The 23,910-nt window shown below is 27.5% G+C and overlaps 4 protein-coding genes across 4 annotated transcripts in view; 1 reads left to right on the plus strand and 3 right to left on the minus strand.

The window, feature by feature from the left end:
* The first annotated feature begins 380 nt into the window (after positions 1–380).
* On the plus strand, positions 381–4,376 carry LOC134834443 (nucleolar protein dao-5). Its single transcript, XM_063849095.1, has 3 exons — positions 381–607; positions 672–2,889; positions 3,973–4,376. Exons 1-3 carry the CDS (start codon positions 425–427, stop codon positions 4,374–4,376), a joined length of 2,805 nt encoding a protein of 934 aa, XP_063705165.1. The 5' UTR covers positions 381–424.
* Positions 4,377–4,451: 75 nt separating this feature from the next.
* Positions 4,452–9,735, minus strand: LOC134834444 (vacuolar protein sorting-associated protein 16 homolog). The gene is made up of 5 exons (XM_063849096.1): positions 9,582–9,735; positions 9,333–9,519; positions 8,995–9,268; positions 6,502–7,940; positions 4,452–4,991 (listed from the first exon to the last, which is right to left on the minus strand). Exons 1-5 carry the CDS (start codon positions 9,638–9,640, stop codon positions 4,452–4,454), a joined length of 2,499 nt encoding a protein of 832 aa, XP_063705166.1. The 5' UTR covers positions 9,641–9,735.
* An 852-nt stretch (positions 9,736–10,587) lies between these two features.
* LOC134835259 (sodium channel protein Nach-like) lies at positions 10,588–14,697 on the minus strand. The gene is made up of 7 exons (XM_063850131.1): positions 14,516–14,697; positions 13,134–13,569; positions 12,740–13,079; positions 12,567–12,684; positions 12,204–12,313; positions 11,415–11,498; positions 10,588–10,754 (listed from the first exon to the last, which is right to left on the minus strand). The coding sequence occupies exons 1-7, from the start codon at positions 14,695–14,697 to the stop codon at positions 10,588–10,590; spliced, it is 1,437 nt and encodes a 478-aa protein (XP_063706201.1).
* A 1,737-nt stretch (positions 14,698–16,434) lies between these two features.
* LOC134835260 (uncharacterized) overlaps positions 16,435–23,910 on the minus strand; it is an 82,866-nt gene continuing 75,390 nt past the window's right edge. The window contains exons 9-14 of the mRNA XM_063850132.1: positions 19,477–19,670; positions 19,225–19,419; positions 18,908–19,162; positions 18,584–18,846; positions 17,282–17,490; positions 16,435–17,212 (exon numbers count right to left, since the gene is read on the minus strand). Coding sequence (XP_063706202.1) covers positions 17,064–17,212; positions 17,282–17,490; positions 18,584–18,846; positions 18,908–19,162; positions 19,225–19,419; positions 19,477–19,670 — 1,265 coding nt within the window. The 3' untranslated portion in view covers positions 16,435–17,063. The remainder of the gene's footprint in view (positions 17,213–17,281; positions 17,491–18,583; positions 18,847–18,907; positions 19,163–19,224; positions 19,420–19,476; positions 19,671–23,910) is intronic.

The following is a 23,910-nucleotide window of genomic DNA, read 5'->3' on the forward strand; positions in this document are numbered from 1 at the left end:
GATTTAAGCGAAAAAATCTTAAATATAATTTATCAAATAAGACACTCTCGTCAACACATTCCGTAATTTTTTTTAAGTAAGAAATTGTAAAATTTTTAGTACACTTTTTACCGATTTATTTTAAACCTTTTTTTTACATTTTCTGAATTATTTTTTTAAATGTCGAGTAAAAAATGTTTAATTATATGAAGAAAAATTGACAAAATTTTTTTTCGGATATGTACCAAAAAAATTGAGGATTATAAAAACTGTATAAGAAGGAATCGAACAATTATTCGAAACCTCATCAATCGCTTTAAAAAATTTCAAATGTCCCGATTAACTTTGAGAACATCTGGTCAACGTACTAAACCACCGTCACTAACCTCACAAACATCGACAGTGAAATAAAGGAATTGATTTTCCAGCTCTAAAAAGATCCGAAATGGAGCGTTTTGGATCGATTAAAGCGAGCAAAAATGCGAATCACATTCAGAATTTGTGTCGTTTGTGTGGCATGGCAAATCCGGGAATGACGGAGATTTGCGAGGACCTGGGACAGTCTGTAATTGACTTGGACGACGATCCGACTTTGCAGATTAAAATTGAGGCCTGTATCGGGATTTATGTGAGTTTTTACCCGAAATTCGATGAATTCTCGACTTGAATTGGTTTTTTTTTCTGAATTTTAGGTCACACCAGATGATAAATTGTCGCAGTACTGTTGCGGAATATGCACCGACAAAATTTGCGACTTTTACGAGTTTCGGCTGATGTGCCAATCAACAGACATCCAAACGCGACGATTAATGGGACTACCCTCACGTGTCGAACGACGATTGGTTGTCGTGAAACAAGAGTCAAAAATCAAGCAGGAAGAGTCACTTTTGATGGAAATTGCACCGCCGCCCGATGTCGCCGAGTCTCGTAAGCAGCCCAACAAACGACCGGCGCCGAAAACTAAATTTCTCGAGCCCGTCGTGCAATTAAAACGCATCAAAATCGAACCCGAAGAGATTTCTTGCTCCGTTTGCAGCGAAAAATTCGTGTCGGAGGGCGACAAGTACGCCCACATGTACACCGTTCACGTCCCGAGCTACGCCAAATACGGCTGTTCGTCGTGCGGCATCTCCTTCAATCAGCTCGACTGGAAGCAGCATCGTTCGTGGCACATGAAACGAAAAGAACCGTTCACGTGTGTCCGTTGCTTCGAGCCTTTTGATAAATTTCCGATTTTCGCCAAGCATTTCCAGACAGCAAAGTGCATGTTGCCGCCGCCCGTCACCCAACCCGATATTCAATGCGAATTGTGTCGCAAGCGCTTCGGCACCCGCAATTTGTACCAATGGCACTCGTGCTTCATCAAAAATAAGACAAATTGTCGCAAGTGCGGACAGTATTTCGGCAATAAAACGAAACTTTTTACGCATTTTCTCACCTGTCCGTTGCCGTTTATCGATGTGGCGTCGAAAAAACCGCCGGAAACGCCCAAAACGAAACTTAAAAAGACCGAGCCACGCACGAATGTCGTAAAAACCGAAGACGATTTGGATATTTCGGCACTTTTGGAAACGAGTTTGCACGAAACGAGCAAAGATGAGCCCTGTCCGTCGAAAATTAGTAACTTGCTGGAGTCCGTAAATGACGCAATTGACAAAATTTCCGCCGAACGGAAAAAATCCAAGGAAGAACGGAAACACAAGAAGACTCTGAAGAAAATTACTCCGATGAAATTGAGAATAAAACGTGAACCAGAGGTGGAAACGAGTCACGATGATGGCCCCGAAGAAGATCAAATGCCTCCCGAAGAGCATTTTGGAGATTTTGACGACGAGGACGACGAAAGTTCGCAAACAAGTCACACAACAACGACTGAAGCTTCGGGAAATGTCACTCCCGCCCTTCGAATTAAGCAGGAAAAAATCGATGCCGCCTACGAAGATGTCCGGGAAAAGCCAAAAGAGCCGGAAACGTTGCAAGATGTCATCAGAAATATCAAAAAAGAGCCTGGCGTTCACACGCAAGAGGAGCTACGTGAAGTTGTAAAGTCATTTAATGCCGCTCCGAAGGTCAAAAAGGCCATCAATCCACTGGCGATGAAAAATAAGAAGAAAACGACGCCAACGCGACAACAATTAATACTCAAAATCAAAAAGGAACGCTCAGAAACCACCGAAAATGGTGAAAAAACGGAAACTTCTAAGGAAATTCCAGTCAAAAAAGCTCTCAATCCCTTTGCGGCAGCGAAAAAGAAGAAAAATCTACTTAAAATTCCCGCACAACTGGCACTCAAAATCAAAAAGGAAAAATCTCAGGCGAAAGAAAAGCCGAAAAATGTCGTCATTCCAAGTATTCGCATTAAACAAGAAAAACCCGACAGTGACGAAGAACCTCACAACGATCAAACGGAGGCTCCGGACTACTTTGGAATCAACCCGTTATCGATTTTGGTACAAAAAAATGCACAAAAGAAGAAAAATGGCGTCGAAAGTGTTGCTGAGGAAACATCATCCAAGCAACCTGACGAACCTGTGGCAACTGAACCTGAAAAATCTCCATCGATTCCAGCAACGACTCCGAATCCCTTGTCAATATTTGGCGCCCAAAAAGGTGGTTTTGTCAAATTAACCATGGCTGGACTGAATTTCGGGTCAAAAAGTGACGAAAATCAACTTCCGGTAATCTCGAATGTTTCTAGTGGAGTCGAAGAACCGCAAAATGAAGAAAAAAAGGATGAGGAAGTAGTTCAAGAAACAGCAGAAAATAGCCAGAAAATAGATGAAACAGTTCCTGCAGAGACAAGTCCAGTTGTGGAAGTGAAAAAGCCAGAAGATGTTCCTTTAAAACCCAAAACCGGTGGGTTCATGAAGATTTCCGGATTGACTTCGGGGGGATTTTTGCAATTTCCAGGTAAATTTTTTGAAGTTTTGTCTAAAATTATTAAAAATTTACCTTTAGAGTGGCTTTAGAGCATTCGGTTGAGATAAGTCAAAGTTAAAAGTTTAAGCTTAATTTTTACGTTTTTAAGTCAAAGCTATAAGCTTAAGTTTAAAAAAATTTTTTTCAACTTTCAAAATTTCTTTTTTTTTATTTTTATTTTTTTTTTTGAATTTTTGTTTTTATCAAAAATTAAAAAAAATGGACTTAAGCTTAAGTAAAAATCACTTCAACATGACTTAAGTCAAATTTTCTATTTTTTAAATTATTTTTTTTTTCATAAATTTGATCAAAAAGCTTCAAAATGTCAAAAGCTCTTTCTTAAATTTAAGCTTAACCCAAAAGTCTTAATTTTTTACCGCATTTTTTTATTTACTTTGACTAAAGCTTAAGTTTAAGCCTTTAAGTTTTAAGTCAAAAATTAATTATGTAATTCTTTATTTTTTTCCTATTTTTAAGCTAAAGTCAAAAGATGTTAAGTTTCGACTTAACGTGACTTAATGAATTAAGTTGTTAATAACTTAAAGGATTTTAATTAAAAAATTAAATTTATAAGCTGATTTACTCTTTTATAAAGTTTTAAGTCAAAACTAATATCTTAAGTTTCAAAAAAAAAATAATTTTCTCTAAAAAATTATCATAAAGTCAAAAATTATGTGGTTTTTGACTCATTCTTAAGCTTAAGTCAAAAAATTCTTTTATTTTTAATAAATTTTTTTTTTTGTAAATTTCTTTGAACATAAGTTTTTGCTTATGCTCTTTGCACGTTTTTATGCTTAAGTTTAAGTTTTTCGGCTTTTAACTTCGTCTTAATTTGACTAACTGGCTTTTCTTAAGATTAAGTCAATTTATATTCCTTAAGTTTTGTTAAGTCATAAGCTTAATTTTTTAACTTCGACTTAACTTGACTTAATGACTTTTACTTAAATTAAGTTAACTTATATTTATTTCATTAAGTCTTAAGTTTCAGTTTAAGTTATGTTAAGTCAAAATCATAAGTTTAAGTTTTTTTTGACGCTTCTAATTTTTTTCAAAATTATTTTTTTTTTATTTCAGGTATTCCAAATTTACCGACAGAGCCAAAACTTTCCTCCAACAATCCAGCGTCTTCTCCTGAAATTGCCGAAAACTCTCAAAAATCACCCGAAATTATTCCCGAAGCACCGAAAATCAATGCACCACCGCTAATTCCGGGCCTCCAGAATTTCAGTTCGGGCTTCATGAAGCTCTCTATGCCCGAATCTTGCCCCAAAAATGACGTGCCCGACACCGTTTCCAGTACAATATCCACCTCGATGGACCTGGACGACCTAATTTCGTCGCCGCAATCATCACAAATCGACATGGAATCCTTACTCAATGAAAAACTGCTGGACGAGCAAAGAAACGCCACGACATCCAGCAATTGTGATACCGAAGAATTTCTCAAAGAAATTGACGATCAACTGAGAGCCACGTAAATTTAAGTTAATTTAGAAAGTAATATATTTGAGGCATAAAATTAGAAAAATAAACAAAAATTTAGATATTTAAATTCACTTTCGTTCCGTCAGGTTCTTCATGAGATCCTCGACCGTTCCAATTAAATCGGTTTGTTGCAATTTTGTCACCTCCCGGTGGATGTTCAGCAAGGCATGCATGTCTTTTTGTTCGTACGCGAAGAAAGCAGCTTCCCGGAACATTCCAGCTCGAATGTGCCATTTTACTTTTGTTTCGTCGCGACATCGCCCGAGATATTTTTGGGCTTCGTGCACGTTGTTGTGACTTAGAGCGATTTCCACGAAGGGTTCGTAGCCAATTGGGCTCTTTTTGACTTTGGAAAGTTTATCGATTTCTGCCCATTTGTCGTTTTCCGCTAAAACTTGCAATCGTAGCCACCAATAACGACGATCGGGAACCTTGAAGTCATTTTTCAGCTTTTCCGCTTGTTTCAGATCGTCTAAGAGGAGTAACTGGCGAATTGTGTCGTGAACGGAGAGACCGATGAAACGTCTGTCACGCTTTTCGAGTTCTTTTTGGATTTTTTGAAGTTTTCGGGTTTCGTCACATAATTCTGCTTCGATGTCTTTATGAGCCTGAAATGAAAAATTTTATAGGTTTATTGGGAAATTTGGAGCAAATGTGGGTTTTTATTGTTTTAAACTTTTTTTTTCTCTTCCAAAAGGAAAAAATTAAATATTAAAGTTAATTTTTCTTGTTTTTTCATAATTTTTCAAATTTTTGTTTAATATTTTTTTAAATTTTTTTTGTTAATTTAATTTTCAAATAGTTTTTACACACATTTATTTTTTAAATTCGCCTTTATTAAAAGTTAATGAAAAAAAACTTAAACTTTTTGTTTTTCTAAAAAAATATTTTAGAAAAAGGCTTTAAATTAATACATTTTTATATAAAATAACTTTTTTTTAACAAAATTCTGACCGTTCATCAACATTTTTGTTGTTTTAAATTTAATACATTCAGTTTAACTAAAAATTGATTTCAAATCAATTCAAAAATATAAAAAATTATTGTCAAAAAATTTTAAATCCGTAATTTTATGAAAAACAATTTTTCAACAAAAAAAAATAAATAAGGCCGTTCCAAATTTTTTCCGTGTGTTTTTGTTTTTGAAATTTTACATTTTTTTTTTTTTCAAAAATTTTTTTTCTATATTACCGTAATCAAAATAAAAAAAAAAGTTTTGAAATACTGTTTCATACAAAATGACAACATTTTAACAAATTTTGATCTTTCATGAATATTTTAGATGTTTTTATGGTATTTACATTGAGATTTGATGATTTAAAATTGATCTGAAATTATTTCAAGTTAAAAATTTCAACAAAATAATTTCATTAAAATAACTGTCAAAAAATTTTGAAAGGTAATTTTTTGAAAAAAAAAAATAAAGAAGAAAATTCATGTTAAAATACAATTTTCAGCACAAAAAAATTTAAAAATTGAAAATATTTAAAAATTTTTTTTAAAATTCCTTGAAAAAGTAAGGAAAAGGACCAAAAATGGTCAATTTTGATTAAATTTTTAACTTTTTTTTTATTTTGTTCCATTGGATTTTTGGCTTTTGAAATGGGGCAGGGGACAAAAACATAGAAAAAAAATTTTAGCGGCCTAAATAAGATAAATAATAAATTTTTTCTTTAAAAAAAAATCGAAATAGAAAATTTAAAAAAAATTTGAAATGAAAAATTTCATTAATTTTAATTTTTTTTTTCTTATTAATTTTTTACAGATTTGAAAGCAAGATTTTTATTAAAAAAAAAATAAAAAAAATTGATTCAAGAATTAATTAATTTAATAATTTTTTCTATTTCTTTCTACGTTCTTCAAAAAATATTTTTGAAATTTTTTTGAAATTTTTTACAAAATCAAATTTTTATCAATTTTTAAAATTTTATCAATTATTAAAAAATGATAACTTAATGGCCAAAAAATTTAAATTTAATGAAAATATTTCTAAAATATTTTCGTTTAAAAAAATAAAATATCTAAAAATATTGAAAAATATATTATGAAAATCCTCAAAAACGAAATTTTTCAACTTTGCCTTGCTGAAATTAAAAAAAAAACTAAATTAAAAATTACCTTTTTAAAATTATTCGCAGCTACTGGCAAATCAATCTGCAAACTTTGCATGCCTTCACGAATCGTCATCTCGGCCTGCGACAAAAAGTCGTCTTCTTGCGTGTAAATATCCTTCAACGCCGACGGACTGTGGATCTGACAGTACTTTTTGTACAAATTCTGCGCCAACGGGAATGTTCTGATGGTCATTTGGAAGTCGGAGAGTTGCGTTGTCTCCTTCAGTTGCAGCAAAACCGTATAAACGAGATCCGTATCGCCGGATTGCGTGGCAGCGAGAAGCGCTTTTTTGTTCTCGCCCAGTTTCAGCAACAATGGCACCCGCAAATTTTGTCGCGGTTCGAGTTCCAGCAACATAATCGCCAATCGTGTCTTGCCAACTTCCTGCGCTTTTCGGGCAATCGTGCAAAAGGAGACGCCCTGCACCGAGCTGTGCTTAAATTTGTCGGAAATTCGTTTCGCGACCTCGATATCTTCCGCTTTGCCTTGCATCACCTGATGAAAAGCCCAGTGCTCGAGAATTCGGTATTCGGGAAGTTTGAGATGTTTCGCAATTTGAATGGCCAGTCCGTAGTGTTTTCGTGCCACGAGTCGGTCTAGCAGCACTTTTGCATTCAAATGACTAAATTGCTTGAGAGTTAACGGAATGCCGATGGATTCGTGCCGAATGTTGTTCAAAACGCGAATAATTCGACTCATTTTGACGTAAAAATCCGGATTGTGGTTCGGAATGAAGCCTTTTCCGAAGTAAGCGGCACGAAAAAGCGATTTTTGCGTCTCGTGGTCCCATTCGTAGCCGGCAGCTTCGATGCATTCTTGCACCGCGACATCCAATTTGTTCCCGATGAAGCACAAATACTCGTTGGACTCGTGACTTTTCTTCTGGAACTTTTGCTGGGCCGTCAGCAAGTAACTACTTGGCTCCGAAATATTAATGCCGAAGATGTTGTTGACGCATTTCGGCACGCGTTGAATCATTTCGTGGTACGAATTGCTCAGAACGCGCACACAATCGATTTCGGGCACGAGATGGATCGACGGGTCGTACGTGTAAATGTTCGATTCGCCATTCATGCCGACAATGAGGAGCACAGAGGCGAAACTAAGGACCACCGCATGTCCGTCGCCGTTGCTGTCGAGACACCATTCAATTTTATTCGGGACTTCGTTGTGTCCCGTATCGAATTCGCAGTAATTCATCCGTAGGTCGGACGATCCGAGCCACAGGTGACCGGTATCGGTGCACAAAGCGACGTGCATGTGGTTGAAGGACACGGAGATTTTCTCGATTTTGTTGTAGTCGGCTTGCATTTGGATGGATTTTGGGGTGACGATGCTGTCGCCGTGACAAATGCGGAAAATTTCCTTCTCGCGAATGATGAGGCAAAGCACGGAACGGTCTTCGGTGAGCATGGTCCATGTGGTTGGGTTCAAAATTGATTCTAAAAAAAAAAAAATAAATTTATTAAAAAAAATCATTAAAAAATTTTAAAAAAATTGCATCAGAATTTCATGATGAGAAAAAAAATATTAATTTAATTTTTTACGTTATTTTTTGGTACTTTTTTGAATTTAATTTTTTATGTCCTTTTAAAATCATATTTTTGAACTTTTTTAAATCGCATTTTCTATCGATCAATTTGAAAAAAAATTCACGTGACCAAATTTTTAATTTTTTCGGTCAAAATTTTTATTTTGAACTTTTTTCTAAGATTTTGCTCAAAAGTTTGAAAAAATAAAAAATCGAATGTGTTCATTAAAAAAATTTCAAAAAAATTTTTTTTTTTTTTTTCTTTGAATTTTTTCGCATCAATATTTCTATGATGGGAAAAACATATTAATTTAATTTAATTTTTTATTTATTTTTTTCAAGTTTTACAACTTTTTTGACCGAAAATCAATAATTATTTTTTTTTATTCTTAAATTTGTATTTTAAATTTTTTTTTTTTTTTATGAAATCAGAAGTCCAACAAAAAGTAAAAAAAAATTGTTTTTTTTTTGATAAAATTACTGAGTTTTTGCATTTTTTCAAATTTTTGAAAAATATTTTTTGAAAAATATTTTCGACTTTAAATGTTTTGAACAAAAATTGAAAATATCAATGTAAATTACTTAAAAACTACAAAATATTAATAAACGGCCAAAAATGGTTTAATTTTAGTCTTTTAATTGAGAAATTTTTATTAAAATTAAATTTTGAGTGACTTTTATTCACAATTTTTAAGTCAAAATCGAAGAAAGGGTGGTAAAAAATTGCCAAAAATGTTTTTTTAAAATTATATTCGATTAAAGTCTGAAAAATTTTCATCTAAATTTGAATAAAGGATGTCTTTATAAAACAATTTTAATTCATTTTTCGTATAATTTTTATAAAAACTCGATATTTCAGATTTTTCTATTAAAAAAATTAATAAAAATTCCAAAAAATTCAATTTTTACCTTTTTTCACTGAATTTTTGGTCAACTTCGGTATAAAAATTAAAGAAAAAACTTACTTGGCATCTCCGGCAACTGCTTCGTCTTCGGATCCTTCGAGTTTGTAACGAAAAATATCCGATGATTCGTGGTCATGACGGCAACTCCTGTCCCTAAAGGCGTTTGAAATATCCTCGCATCGATCACTTTGCAATCTTTCGCTTCCTGTCCCATGCTGAACGTATGTTGGAACTTTCCGAACATATCGTAACTCAGCACAAGTCCATCATCTTGCACACAAAGCAGCTCTTCCGTGTCAGTCCAACCCATTGTCAGAAAGTTTCCGCTGTTCCACTGTTTAAGAAAAAATCAAAAGTGTCAAAAAATTAAAATTTCTAAAAAAAAAAATTCAACTTACATTAATTGTCGCCAACAAATTTCCTGAACAAGTAAAAATCTGTATTCTCGGTTTGCCGGAAGTGGTTGCCTTAACAAATTTTTTCCAGTCTCGCACAACAGCAAGTGGGCCTCCGTAAGGAGCTGCTGCTACAAACATCTCGCCCAAATCAATATTTGGCCAATCAACTTGGTACAATTCCATTTTTCTGCGAATTTAATATTGGAAATTTATGTTTTTCATTAAAATTTGGAGGAGAAAATGACTCACCGGAATTGATTTCCATGACCAAGGGCGAACCAGTCGCCTGTATTGAATAAAATCGCCATTTCTGGACACTTTTTACTTAACAATTACAATTTTTTAGTCTTTATTTCTACTTATTTTTAAGAAATTTCGATGATGAGCAATCGACGCCCATCAAATTTTGTTTATTTTTTTTCGAACAGCTGATTTGGGGTGCGTTCGGAAAGTTTTATTTTTTTGCAAGTTTATCAGGCGTTGTTCATTAAGAAGTTTACGTGCTTTTAAATACAAAATAAAAATAAAATTATTTAAAACAACCAAAATTAATGAAAAAAATGAATAATATTAAAAAAAATTATAAAAAAAAAATTAAAAAAAAATTAAAAAAAAATTAAAAAAAATTAAAAAATAAATTTTGTTTTTTAAAAATAAAAAAATAAATATTACAAAAATAAAAATTTTTTTTAAATAAAAAAAATAATATTTAATAATAAAAAATTGATTAAAAATTAATTTTTAAATTTAAAAAAAAAATAAAATATTTTAAAAAAAAAAATAAAAATTTAATTTTATAAATTTATTAAAATAAAAGAAAAATTAATAAAAATATTTTTAAAATTTAAAAAATAAATATTTTTAAAAAATATTCTGAAAATTTCTAAAATTTTTAACCTAATTAAAAAAAATAAAAAATTAATTTATTTAATTAATTTTTAAAAAAATTAAAATTTATTTAAAATTAAAAAATAAAAATTTAAATATTTTATCAAAACTTAAACAAAAATAAATTTTTAAATTTAAAAATTTAATAAAAATTAAAAATAAAATTTTGAAATTAATAAAAAAATATTTAATTATAAAAAATTGAAGAAAAATAAATTGTTAAATTAAAAAAAAATAAATATTATAAAATAAAAAATAAAACTAAATATTTAAAAATATTCAAAAAAAATAATTTAATTTTTTCGGCCTTTTAAACCTTGAATGATCGTTATTTTCGTTTTAAATACATTTCAAATCAATTGCAAGTTCAATATAGAAATTGGCAGCACTTCACGTTTCTTGTTACATTTTCGTTGTTTAACTTTTTCGAGCATTTGTTTGACTTTTGGGGGACATTTTGGATGTTTAACAGAAATTTTATTCTCTCGCTTTTCCAAAATCTTCTTTGGAACTGATTTTTTATTCGATATTGGACTTTTTGCCACATTTTCTTCGACTAACATTTTCTTCTCTACACGATTTTCGCGATAATTTTTCACCTCAGCTGTTCGAACTCGATTATGAAGTTTGTATTCTTCGAGCGAAACGATCGAAATTGGCGTCATTTTTCGTTTTTCTTCTTTTTCATCAGTTTCAACGATGGTTCCATTGGCATATCGTTCAATTTCTTCTTTTTCAGGGGACTTTTCGCGGATTTTTGCTGCAATCGCATTTCCTGCTCGAAGTCGTTCCAACAAGTCGCATGACTTTAAATTATTTAAATCTTGCACGGCATTATGAATCGAGGTCAATTCTTGCCCAAAAGCTTTCGCATCGATCAAATGTCGTTCAGTTTCTCTGAGGAAAAGATCAAAGTCGATGTCAGACGAAATAAGGGAGCGAACTTTTATGTCTTCGTTGCTGGATTTTTTCGTAGGAAGAGATTTTTCATGATTTTTTGTCTCAATTTCTTTTTGAAGCCTTTTTTGTTCGACATATTGGAAAATGTAATCGCGTTGGCAAGGATAAAATTCTTTAATAACGACCATTTTTTTGTGGAATTTTGATATATTTTTTATTTTGAAATAATTTTCAGTGGTTGCTTTTTCGATTTAACATTTTGAATATTTTTTAGTGATTTGTAGTGATAAAAACAGCGAACGGTCAACACGTAGATGATCTCGATTAGAGAAATTGCACTGATTCCGAAGACCAAGTTGAAGCATCCACCCAAGTTAGCTAAAAATTTATTTAAAAAAATATTTTAAGATAAAATTTAAAAAAATTAAATTAAGGCCGCTTCAATTCAATTTTTTTTATAAAATTTTAAACATTGTGTGGAAAAAAATTATTCCAAAAATTTTTAGGCAATTTTTTAAGAAAAAAAAATTCTAACGCCTTTTTTAATTCAAAAATTTTTTAAAAATTAAAATTTACTAATTATTTTTCGTACTATTTTATTTGATTTAGTAAAAAAAAAAAATAAAAACAGAGTGAAATAAGAAAAATTTTAAAATTTGAATAAAAAAATTATTTGGAATTGATTGAAATAAAAAAAAATAATTTAAAAAAAAAAAAAAATTTTTTTTTTTAAATAAATTTTTTAATTTTAAATTTTTTTTTTTTTTTTTTATTTTATTTTTGAAAAAAAACTTTGGGAAAAAAAAGGATAAAATGTGAAATAATTCATAAGTGAAAAAAAAACTGTTTAATAAAAAAAAATTTATAAATTTCTTTTTATAAAAAAAAATTGGTAACAAATATTATTAAAAATCTAAAAGCGAAAAAAAAATTGTATAGAAATCTTGAAAAAGTATCGAAAAAATCCTAAAAATTGCAACTTTAGCGAAATTGTTTTTTTTAATTTTTTATTTTAATGGAACAAAAAGTTCAAAATAAATTTAAAGACACCTTATTTACAAGAAAAAAAAAACAAAGTTTTACCTAACATTTGAACCCAATTAACGACAATTATGCGTCGATTGACATTTACGTTCTGTTTGGCCCAATAAACGTTCACCAAAATTTCGTGTTCGGGATCCGATATTAGCTTACTGAAATAAAAATTTAAAAATTCTTTAATATTTTTTACAAAAAGAATATTTTTTAATTTTTAAAATTTTTTTAAATAAAATTTTTTAAATAATTTTTTTAAATAAAATTTTTAAATTAATTTTTTTTAAATAAAATTTTTTAAATAATTTTTTTAAATAAAATTTTTAAATAAAAAAAAAAAAATTTTTCACAAAAAAAATTTTTACAAAAAAAATCTCCAATTTTTTTTTTATACAAAAAATTTTTTTTTACTATTTTGGTGCAAACGACGCATTATGAGACATCAACTCAATTTTAAAGGACCGAACGGAATAGGAAATATCGTTACAAGACGGCAAGCATTCCACACATTGCAGCTCCATGATAGTCTCTAAAAAACATAAAATTATATCAAAAATCTGTTAAAATCACGAAAAAAATCTTACTCATATTCTCCACAAAGCAAGCGGCATCTTTTACAGTACAATCTCTGATCCGTTTAATGCTCGGATTGAACTTTGGCGACGGATAATGGTACGGATGACATCCACACATTTCATACGCTTTCGCTCGAACGCATGCCAGCACACAAGCCGGTTGTCTGTAAAACGGTCTTCCGATGTCTTGCGGCAAAATGCAGTTCCGTTGATCGAATGGCAGTCCAAGAACTTCACTCGTGGAGTCAAAAAGTGTTCCATAAACCTGAATAAAGGATTCGTGACGTTCCTCGATGAGCGTCACGTAGTTTGATTCAACCGGAAAATCGTTTGGATGGTGAATTACGAGCTAAAAAATATCAAATTTCTTAAAAAAATTAATTCAAAATGAAATAAAACTCACTAAAAATCCATCGGAATACATAACTCCGGATTTTCCGTCACTAATTTGTGGTCCGCCAGTCAGAACCACTTTTAATCCGCCTTCGTCGCCCATGAAATCCGTTTGAAGTGATGTTCCGCCACTTGGATAGTAATTGAAGGAACAGCAGGATCCAACAAATGAATGAGAATTGTGCCATTTTAAGGAGCTGCTCGTTGCATTATCGCCATAACACGGGAATTCTTTGCCATTCCAGACACAACGACGCAGAAAATCCTCGCAAGTTGAGCCTAGACGCTCAATTGCGGTCGATACGGAAATATTATTGAGTAACAAGACCTCATCGATCAATGCTAAGGCGGCGTAATCTGGAGGTTCCCATTGAAATTCCGTGAACATGCTTAAGACGACTAATTTTTCCGCTACTTGTTCTCTTGAGATGTTCGGTGGAAGTGATCTAAGGTAAAAAAAAATATTTAAAATTAAATTACTAAATTTGTTTAAAATTTAAAGTCAGCATTTCTCGGTAGAAAATTAGTAAAAATTAGTCAAAAATAATTAATTATTAATTAAATTAAATTAAATTAATTAATTTAAATTAAATTTATAAATTATATTTTTTTAAAATTATAAATAAATTATTTTAAAGATTTAATGGTTTAATTAAATAATTCGAATTTTTTTTTAATTTTTTTTTTACCATGTAACCTCCCTGAGCATTTCTCGGTAGAAAATTAGTAAAAATTATTTTTTTTATTAAATATTTTTTTTTGTTTTGTTAAATTGTAAAGCAAAAATAATTAATTATTAATTAAATTAAATTAAATTAATTAATTTAAATTAAATTTATAAATTATATTTTTGAAAATTATAAATAAATTAATTTAAAGATTTAATGGTTTAACTAAATAATTCAATTATTTTTATTTTTTTTTTACGAAAAGATGTCTTCAAAACTTTCATAATACTTTTTTAATAATTAATTTTTTAATTAATTAATTATTTTTAAATTAGTTATTTAATTAATTAATTTTAATTTTAAAATTAATTAAAAATTGATTTTAAATTTATTTTTTTTATTTTTGCTTTTTTTCATTCAACATTGACAAATGTCAAATAAAAAATTAAAATTTTTTGATTTTTTAAAATTAATTTAAAATTATTTTTTTCATTTATAAGCACCTTTAATAAAATTGTATTTTTTAAACTTGTTTAAATGGAAAATTTAAATTTTCTATAACATGTGAAATAATAAAAAAACTGTAAGTTTTTTAAAATATTAAATTTTAATATTTTAGTTCAAAAAATTTTGCAATAATTCTAGAAATCTATCATTTTGGAAATAATTTGAAATTTTTTAATTTTTTATACTTCAAGAATTTGAACCATTCGAATTTACTTACAAGTCCTTTAAAAATCCTTCCACTTTGTAGTCAATGACGCTTTGTGGGTGACAAATTGTAACGGCAGGAAATGGCACTTCTCGCACTTGAACATCTTCATTCGTGACAAGAATTGGCGAATAAATGAAGCTTTCCCAAAGTTTTATTGCAATATAAGCTCCGAAAAATCCCAAAACAGTCATTACGGTTGTCCAAAATATTCTTTTTGAAAGGTTTTATAAAAATTTAATTAAATAAAAAAATATATTTTTTTTACATTACCGATAAATTCCAGTAGTTACTCCACGTCGCAAGTAATAAAATCCATTTATTTTTGAGTTTTCAGCAAAATCGTAAAAAACTTCTGTCAAAACTTGCAACCAGACTTTCAGAGACGACATTTTGATGGTAAATGAAGTCAAAGTAAAAACAAATCGGCAGGTGTTCTTCATATACAAAGACGTGAATAATTAATTGAACGTTTTAGGTAACGATCCTACATTATTTTATTGGTTAAATTGATGACAGTAGAACAAAGACAAGTCATAAATTATCGAAAACAGCCAAATTTTCCTAAAATATGCTGAAATAATTCAATGAAATGTCAAAAAGATCAAAAAAATGATTTTCGATAACATTTTTAACTTAACAATTAAAATATTTAATAAAAATAACAAAAAAATATTTTAAAAAATAAATAAAAATTAATAATAATAACTTATAATTTCTTTGAAAAATTATTTTTTTGTTTTCAAATTTATTAGGTATATAAACTATAATTTCAAATAATTTTTTTTTACAATTTTTTTATATCGTCGATTAACAATTAACAAAATTAATTAAAAATATCTAATTTAATTTATAATTTTAATTTAAAAATAATAATTTCAATTTCTAAAAATTATATTAAATTTAAAAATAAAAATAATTAAAAAATAAAAAAAATTAAAAATAATTTTAAAATAAAAAAAAATAAATATTAAAAAAACTTAACTTTATAAAATTTATTATTTAAATTCATTTAAAGCGTTTTTAAGAACTTACCAAGTAAATTTGCATTTGTTCAACTTTTCTCAACTTTTAAACCATTTTCAAAGAAGAAAACATGAAAATACTTTTAAATAAAACACAAAATTTCTTCGTTATTTCAATTCGCAATTTATTGCCGAAACTCTTTATTCAAACTTTTATTTTTTAACCCTCACTAATATTAAATATTAACTGGCTTTTTTTTTGTTCAATTCTCTCACTTTTTCCAAAATTGTCTTAAATTTAAATATTTCTTTTTCTTTCTAATTTTGATCATTATTCAACTTTCCCCAATATCGTCTCTTTTGATGATCAAAGAGAGATTTTTATTTTGTTGTGAAAGTTTTCTAAAGTAATAAAAGACAGTGCTTGGAGGATCTTCTTTGAACTTCTAATCTAAATATATTTTTTTTTGTATTAATATTGATTGCCACATGAACGGGCTTTTTAAATAATATTTGTCTTTATAACTTTTCATTTCCTTACAATATTTTCCAGTAAAAATTCTATAAGTTCTATTTTTTGTCGATTCTTATAAAAAATTAAATTTTAAATTAATTAAATTAATTTTTCATTTTTTTTTTAATTTTTAAAGAAAAATAAAAAAAAAATATTAAAAAAAAATAATTTAAAAATAAAAAAAAAATACTCACCTCACACAAAAATCAAAAATAAAGGGAAAACCAAAAAAAAAAGATAATTTCAACCTCTAAGTAGTTTTAATTTTTTTTTTTTGTTTTCTCACAAAATGTATGTCTTCATATATAAATTCTATTCGCATCTCTACTTTTTGTTTTCTTATTTTTGTTATTAAACAACTACACAAACATCTTCGTTTTTCCAATTTTATTTTATTTTTTATTAATTATTATTTTTTTAGCGATAGGTTTTTTTCCTCTTTTATAATTAAATATTATTAATTAATTATTTTTTTTATTTATTAGATTGGGATGAAATTCTTAAATTTTAATTGAGTCACAGTCTGTATTTTTTAGTGATTTAAAAAGATTTTTTTTTCTCACAACATTCATCTGATGCACAGACAAAAGTTTAAATCTAAAATAAAAATTTGTTCGAATAACTTAAAAATTGACAAGGACAAGCATCATTTTTTTATTATTTATATAATTTTACAATATTGATAATATTTTAGTTTTTTTTTTATTTTATTTGTGTATAGGCATCGTTCTGGTGCCATACTGCATTTCGTGCAGAATTCACTTATTTATTTAAATCTATGTAACTTTTGAACAACATCTAAACTTTTTTTTTAATATTCTTGCTTTGAATGCTAACACTATTAATATTATTTTATTTGTTAAATATATTTTTTGATATAAATTTGATTTTTTTTCAGCAAGAATTAGAACGAGAACAAGAGATAAACATCAAAATATGTAATTCTTCTTTTTTTAAAAAAGGGGAAAAATCAGGTAAAGTGTAATTTTATAATATTTTTTGATATTTTTGTTGTTGTATAAAAAGAGTGTTCCCCTAATAATCTCTAAAACACGAAAATTACTACACACTAAAGTAGTTATTAAGTGGCAACTCGGGCGTTATCTAGTGATGAGCGTAGTGTTAAGCAACCTTCGACCCAAAAGTTCGGGCGATTCAACATGCTTTGCCAAAGTGACAATTCCTTGCCAGTTGCGTCCATCCATTCGACATATTTCCCGTTGTGTTTGCCTAAAAAAAAAAATAAAAATTCTTTGAAAACTTGTTTGAGATAAAAAAAAAAAAATTTTTTTTACTTACCAGTTCCCAATGAAAATCGGACTCCGCCGAGAAATTCGTTACTCGCTAATCGATCGTGATCCCAAATCGTTAATTCAAGTGCGCGTTCGGACAAATCTTGTAGTGAGACGTCGTCATAAACGAAAGTATGACTCCACACAGGATTTGTAGATCGTTTTATTACGGATGTCTTTTGTTTGCTGCTACGATTCTTGTCGGGAAGAAGGTAGCTGGAAAAAAAAAAAAATAAAATTTTATTTTAAGAAAAAAAAAATATTTAAAAACAATTTGCATAAATTTTTGTTTTTTTTTTTGTGAATTTTTAGAAAATCTCTTTTTTTATTAATCATTTTGGAAAAATTTAAAAAAATACATTTTTAATAAATTCAAATAATTAAAAAACTTTATAAAAAAAAAATTTATGGAAAATTTTCAATATTTTCTTTAAATTTTCATAAAGAAAAAAAATTTATATTCAAATTTAAAATTTTTAATGAAATTTATTTTTTTTTCTTTTAGATTTCTTTCCATTTTTTATTTAAAAATTTATTTCAGCAAAAAAAAATAGTCAAAATTTAGTTCAATAAATTTAAATTTTATTTAATTTTTTTTTTTGCTTTTCCAAATTTTCGAAATCATTTTCATCATTTTGGAAAAATAAATATTTTTTTTTTTTTTATAAAAACTTTTATCATTTATCGGCATTTTTTGATTAAAATTCTCGAAGATTTACGATTTTTATAATAAAATCATACAAAAATTTTAAATTTATTTGAAAAGTCACGTTAACAAATATTTTTTTTTAAATTCTTCTATTTTTAATTTTAATTTTGTCCAGTTTTAGTCTCGGTTTTAGTACAAAAAAAAATGAATAAAAAAAATTAAATTAAATTCAAGAATCATCGTTTAACATTAAAAAATAGCAAACGAAGAATTAAAAAAATTTTTTTTTTGTTTTATTTTCTCACATAAATATTATTGAAAGAAAGAAAAAAAAAATTATTTATTTTTAATTAATTTTAATTTATTTATTTATTTAATTTATTTTTTTTTAAATTTGAACTCAAATTTTAAAAAATCGAATTTAAATTCGCCAAAATAGAAAATTTGAAATAAAATATTTTTTTTTGCATTTAAATTTTAATCATAAAGTCTTTTTAGACTTTTAATGTACAAAAATTAAAAAAAATTTTTTTTCCCTCAATTTTGACAAAAATTGAAAAAAATAAATTTAATCGTTTTGTAACATAAAATAAAATTCTGGTGATATTTGATAATTTTTAATTTTTAATAAAAAAAAAGTAAATAAAATTAAAAACTTACCTTTTACAGAATGCATCACACGTTCCACTTGCCTTAACGGCCGACAAGTTCTTCGCCTCCTTCACCAAAACATGCAACGCTCCCTTGCTATTTCGCGAATTGCTCGAAGACGATGACGAGGATTTGACACTAAATTTGCGTAAATTCAAGCTGCCACCCTTTGGCGTCGAATGCGGCGTCGATGTGCCGGAATCTGGAGGAATGAATTTCAACCCTACAATAATATCACCTTTGTAAACTGGTAAGTCGTCAAATGGTTCACTCTAAAAAATTTTAAAAAAATTATTAAAAACTTTTTTCAAACGATTTGAAGGTAAATCTTACTCTTTCTTGCAGATTATACGCCTGAGGAGCGGGATTGTCAAATACTTTGCCCTGTAATGGCATCAAAACTTCGCCCAGGAAGTCATTTCGACCAAACATATCGGAATGCCAAACGGTGAGCCACAAAGTTCGCGACTCCAAACTACTTAGCGACATGGTAAAACGTAAAGTTTCATCGAAAACTGGGTTCAGCGTGTGTTTCTTTACTTTTGTCTTCCGTTTGCCCATTTTTGATTTATCCGGAAGCAGGTAAACCTGTTAAAATTATCAAAAATTACTTAAAAATCACGAAAATTTTTACGAAAAAAAATGTTTACCTTCACATACGGATCACTTCTATTGCGTTTCGTGTCGACTGCCGCCAAATCTCGACATTGCTTGATTAGGACTTCGAGCGTTGCATGTTTGTAATTGTACTGCAGTCCAAATTCAATTTGACCCTTGACACTAACGGTTCCGTAACGACCTTCTCCAGCGCCAGAATAAACGCTTGCCATTGAATCGGAGCGGACCTAGATTTTTTTTTTATTAATAAAAAATCAAAAAATTCAAAAATTGACAATTTTTACCCCCAATGAACTCAAACTATTGTGTCTGCCTTGATGTATTGCCACAAGACGATCAATGTCGTCATCGGACTGTGATGGCCAGGGATCACTCGTAGCTGACGTTTGGGAACCCACGGGACTTGTAACGTCATTTTGTGCGGTGTTGCGTGCCCCAGTCAATGGTGATGAAGTCACGTCAGCAGGTGCTGTCTCTTCTGAAAATACAAAAAAAGGAAATTTTCAAGTAAGTAAAGATTTTAATATATTTTCTTTTATTTTTGGTATTTTTCGTTTAAAAAAATTTTAGTATTTTAAAAAAACATAATTTTAATCAAAAAATGTTTTTAATAAAAAAAATAATTATTTAAAAATTGTAAAAAAAAATAAAATTATTTTTAAATTTTTTTTTAAAAAAAAAATTTAATTTTAGTTTTAAGTTTTTTCGAAAAAAAAATTTTTTTAAAAATTAGTCTAAAAAATGGATTTCTTTTAAAAAAAAAAAAAATATATATATTTTTTAAATTTCTTAGATGAAATTATTTATTTTAATATTTTTTTTTATTAATTAAAAATTATTTATAATTTTATTTTTTTTTTTTTAAATAATTTTCATTTGAAAAAAATTTAAAAAAAATTAAAAATTAGAACATTTTAAAAAAATATTTACAAATTTGATTTTTTTCTGATTTTGGATGAAAATAAATAAAAAATGTATTTAAAAAATTTAAAAAAATAATAAGAAAATTATATATTCATAAAAAATTAATTTTAAGGCTCTTGAAATATTTTTAATAAATTTTTTAAAAAAATATTTAATTGAATTTAATGTTTCAACTTAAATTGAAAAATTTTATAATTAAAGTTTAAGAAACGAAATTTTGTCTCTTAAGAAAAAATTAATTGAATTTTTTGGATAACAAACATTCACTCAAACATGCATCGAAATTCTACCTCCCATCAAACGATACGCGATCGGTCTCACTTTCGCCGCTTTTTTCATCCGCTTGAGACTCCTGTCAATATTTAGTAAATCATCATATTCTAATGTTTCTAAAAATTTATCCGAATTCGACCTTAAACTCTCATCCCACGTCCACTTTTGCGGTTTTTTGCCCGGCGTCTGCATTTCCGACTGCAACGTGCCACTCGCATTATATCTCCCATTCCCAATTTTCTCCCGTTTCGTCGTCGTCGTCGGAATATTTACAAAAATATCGTCTTCTTCGTTGTCGTCGCGCCGTTCATTTGCTGCATCTTGCAACTTTTTGAGCGAAATAATTTTCTGAGTTATGTCACAGTTGAAAGTCTCCTTATTATTAATTTGTCGTTTCTTCTTCTTGCGCCAACACGAACAACAAATGCCACAACAACAGCAATTTTTCAGGACGTAATTAATTCTGGCAAAATTAATTTTTTGTCTGTTTCTGCTTTGTTGTCGCTCCTTTTGCTTTTTAATTATCTTGTGTGTGTCGCAAAGTTTAAATTGGTTAAATGACTCAAAGTTGTCGTTGTTTGTGCTGTTCGATGGGCACTCGAACGTACTGTAGCGATTTTCGTCGCGCGCCGAATATTTTACCAGGCGAGCCATTTTTCATTCTTTAAACGCGAAAAATTTGCTGTGAAAAACGTGAAAACTACCAGAAGTCTCCATCATGGTCGCACAAATCTCTCGTGGATTTACATAATGGCAAAAATATACATTTTCCATAATTATAATTTCATTTATCACTTTTTTTCATCGTTGTCGCAGTTGAAGTCGGAGTTCATGCAAATCCGTCCGATTATAATCGTGCACCGGACGTTGTTGCATTTTTGCATGCCACTTAAATCCTTTTTGCTCATAGCGGACACAAAATTTTACACACCAGCAAAATTAGAGTTAACAAGCGAGATAAGGCAGACACACAAGAAATTTGCGGGAAATTTAAAATTAAATATTTTTTAAAATTTATTTTGATTTTTTATAATAAAAAATAATAATTTTAAAAAATTAAAACATAATTTTTATAAAAATAAAATATTTTTAAAAATTAATCAAAAAAAATTTTCAAAAAATTTTGATTAAAATAAAAAAGAATTTAAAATTTATGAAAAAAATTAAAACAATTTTTTTAAAACATAATTTTTGAAAAATAAAAAAAAATATTGAAAAATTGTTTTTGAAATTTTTGAACGTTGTGATAATAAAAATCTTATTTGAAAATTTAAATTTTTTTTCTATTAAAAAACTTTTTCTATTCCGATTTTTTCATCGATTTAAATTTTTTTAATTTTTTATGATAATTTCGTTTAAAATTTTTGAATTATATTTTTATAAATTTAATTGAAAAATTTAAAAAAATAATTTTAATTTAAATGAAGTAAACCTCTCTCACGGCTTTATTTTAAGAAAAAGGTTATGAAAAAAAATTAAAACAACTTTTTTATAAGAAAAATTATAACATAATAAATTTTTAAAAATTGCAAAAAAAATCTATATGCAGAAATGAAAAATTGTTTTTTGTCCTGTGGTTCTCTAAAATTCCCATTTCTTAACGTTGTGAATTTTAGTGTTTAGAGATTTTAATTAAATCTTTAAAAACTAATTGAAATAAAAAGTAATTTAAAAAAAATTATTTTAATTTAATATATTAAAAAAATATATTAAAAATTAAAAAAAAAAAATATTAAAAAAAAATATTAAAAAAAAATTGTAAAAAAACATATAAAAAAATCCGTTATACAAGAAGTTTTCAATAGATTTTATATTCGTCAAATAAATTTGTAACTAAAGTCGGAAAAATTTAATTTTTTTGAGAACAAAAACTTAATATAAAGGATTTATTTCAGAATAATTAATACTGACGTTTTGAAATAAATTTTATATTCAAGTTTTTGTTGTCAAAAATTTTGTAACTTTATTTACTTGGCAAAAAATTATAAAAAAATTCTTGTATTTTTTTTAATGTTTTTTTACAAATTTTTTTTTTTAATATTTTTTTTTTAATTTTTAAATAAAATATATTTTTTAAATATATTTTTTATAAATTTAAATAATTATTTAATTAAAAAAATTTTTTAGTAAACTTTGAATATATTTTCTTTAAATTTCCTTAAAGACAAAAAAGTTATATTCAAATTTAAAAAATTTTTAATGAAATTTATTTTTTTTTTCTTTTAACTTTTTTACCATTTTTATTTAAAATTTATTTAATTAAATTTTTATTTAATTTCAGTGAAAAAAAATAATTTAATCAACATTTCCCGCACCATTCAAGCAAAAATTACCGTTCAAGAGGACACTAGATGCATTTATGTGCAATTTGCAGGTCTTGTAAACACCTTCACTGACGACAGCAGCTCCACTTGTATGAACAGAGTGGAACAATAAGCCAAAGGTTTCGCTTACAGAACAAAAAAAATCGCTATAGGGCACACATCCATAAAATATGATTAATCTCATGCCTCTCTATCTTGCTCCATTCCCACGTTATGTGCGCCTCTTACATCACATCTGTCTGCTTCTGAAATCTATTTTGCGCATTTGTTCTTGGCATGGCACGTTATTTCATGCAAAAAAGAAGAAAAAAAAGTGAATGCATTGTTACGTTCACTTCTTCTTTTATTTTATCATCTCTGCAGCTAAATGGCGAGAATTAAAAATGAACTTATTGAAAAAATCTGATGGAATATTTAAAAAAAACTTGCATCCCGTGACAAGATGTAACAAGTTTGGTTTGATATTTTTATTATTTTTTGCTGGTTTTGCAGTCAGATAGGGCTTCAAGTGTAATCACGTAGAAAAAATTGCGGCTTTAGCTCTGATAAATTACAAAATGTGTCAATATTTTGCGGTTTTGAGGCGAAACAGGTGATATTGGGCGCTGATTACGCAAATGAATGCAATTGCACGTATTTATTTTGCGTGAAGCCCTTCGTGCATTAATTGGCACAGTGAGCGCATTTGATAAAAAATTTAAAATAAAATATATTGTTTTATAAAATGACCAATTTTTACAAAATTTACTGAAAATTAGTGAATTAATCACTTTTTTGTCATAATTTAGTTTTTTTTTTTTAAATAAATTTAAATTAATTTTTTTTAATAATTTTTTACATTTTAAAAATGTTTTATTCAAAAAAAAAAAATTTAATTAATTCAATTTTTTTTAAATTAAAAAAAAGAAATTTATTTTTTCAAAAAAAAAGTATAAAAAAATAATAAATAAATAAATTAAAATTTTCAATTCTTTTAAGAAAATAAATTTTATTTTTAAGATTTTTAAATATTTCACAAATTTTTATCCCTCAAAAATAATTTTTATAAATGTTAAAATATTGAAAATAAAATAAAAATCGATTGAAATTGACTCAAAAAATTTATTTATTATTAATATTTAATTTCAATCGAGTCAATTTCAATCAATTTTTATTTTCAATATTTTAACATTTATAAAAATTATTTTTGAGGGATAA

Source organism: Culicoides brevitarsis, chromosome 3 (genome assembly GCF_036172545.1).
Source record: "Culicoides brevitarsis isolate CSIRO-B50_1 chromosome 3, AGI_CSIRO_Cbre_v1, whole genome shotgun sequence".
Lineage (NCBI taxonomy): Eukaryota > Metazoa > Arthropoda > Insecta > Diptera > Ceratopogonidae > Culicoides > Culicoides brevitarsis.

Coding starts and splice junctions, on each gene's coding strand:
- LOC134834443 (XM_063849095.1), top strand. CDS start 425: ATGGAGCGTTTTGGATCGATTAAAGCGAGCAAAAATGCGAATCACATT. Junction 608..671: donor AGGCCTGTATCGGGATTTAT/GTGAGTTTTTAC, acceptor TCTGAATTTTAG/GTCACACCAGATGATAAATT. Junction 2,890..3,972: donor GGGATTTTTGCAATTTCCAG/GTAAATTTTTTG, acceptor TTTTTATTTCAG/GTATTCCAAATTTACCGACA.
- LOC134834444 (XM_063849096.1), bottom strand. CDS start 9,640: ATGGCGATTTTATTCAATACAGGCGACTGGTTCGCCCTTGGTCATGGA. Junction 9,520..9,581: donor GGTCATGGAAATCAATTCCG/GTGAGTCATTTT, acceptor TTAAATTCGCAG/AAAAATGGAATTGTACCAAG. Junction 4,992..6,501: donor CTGCGAATAATTTTAAAAAG/GTAATTTTTAAT, acceptor TTTTCATTTCAG/GCTCATAAAGACATCGAAGC.
- LOC134835259 (XM_063850131.1), bottom strand. CDS start 14,697: ATGACTGTTTTGGGATTTTTCGGAGCTTATATTGCAATAAAACTTTGG. Junction 13,570..14,515: donor GAAGGATTTTTAAAGGACTT/GTAAGTAAATTC, acceptor TTTTTACCTTAG/ATCACTTCCACCGAACATCT. Junction 12,685..12,739: donor TTGCTTTGTGGAGAATATGA/GTAAGATTTTTT, acceptor TATGTTTTTTAG/AGACTATCATGGAGCTGCAA.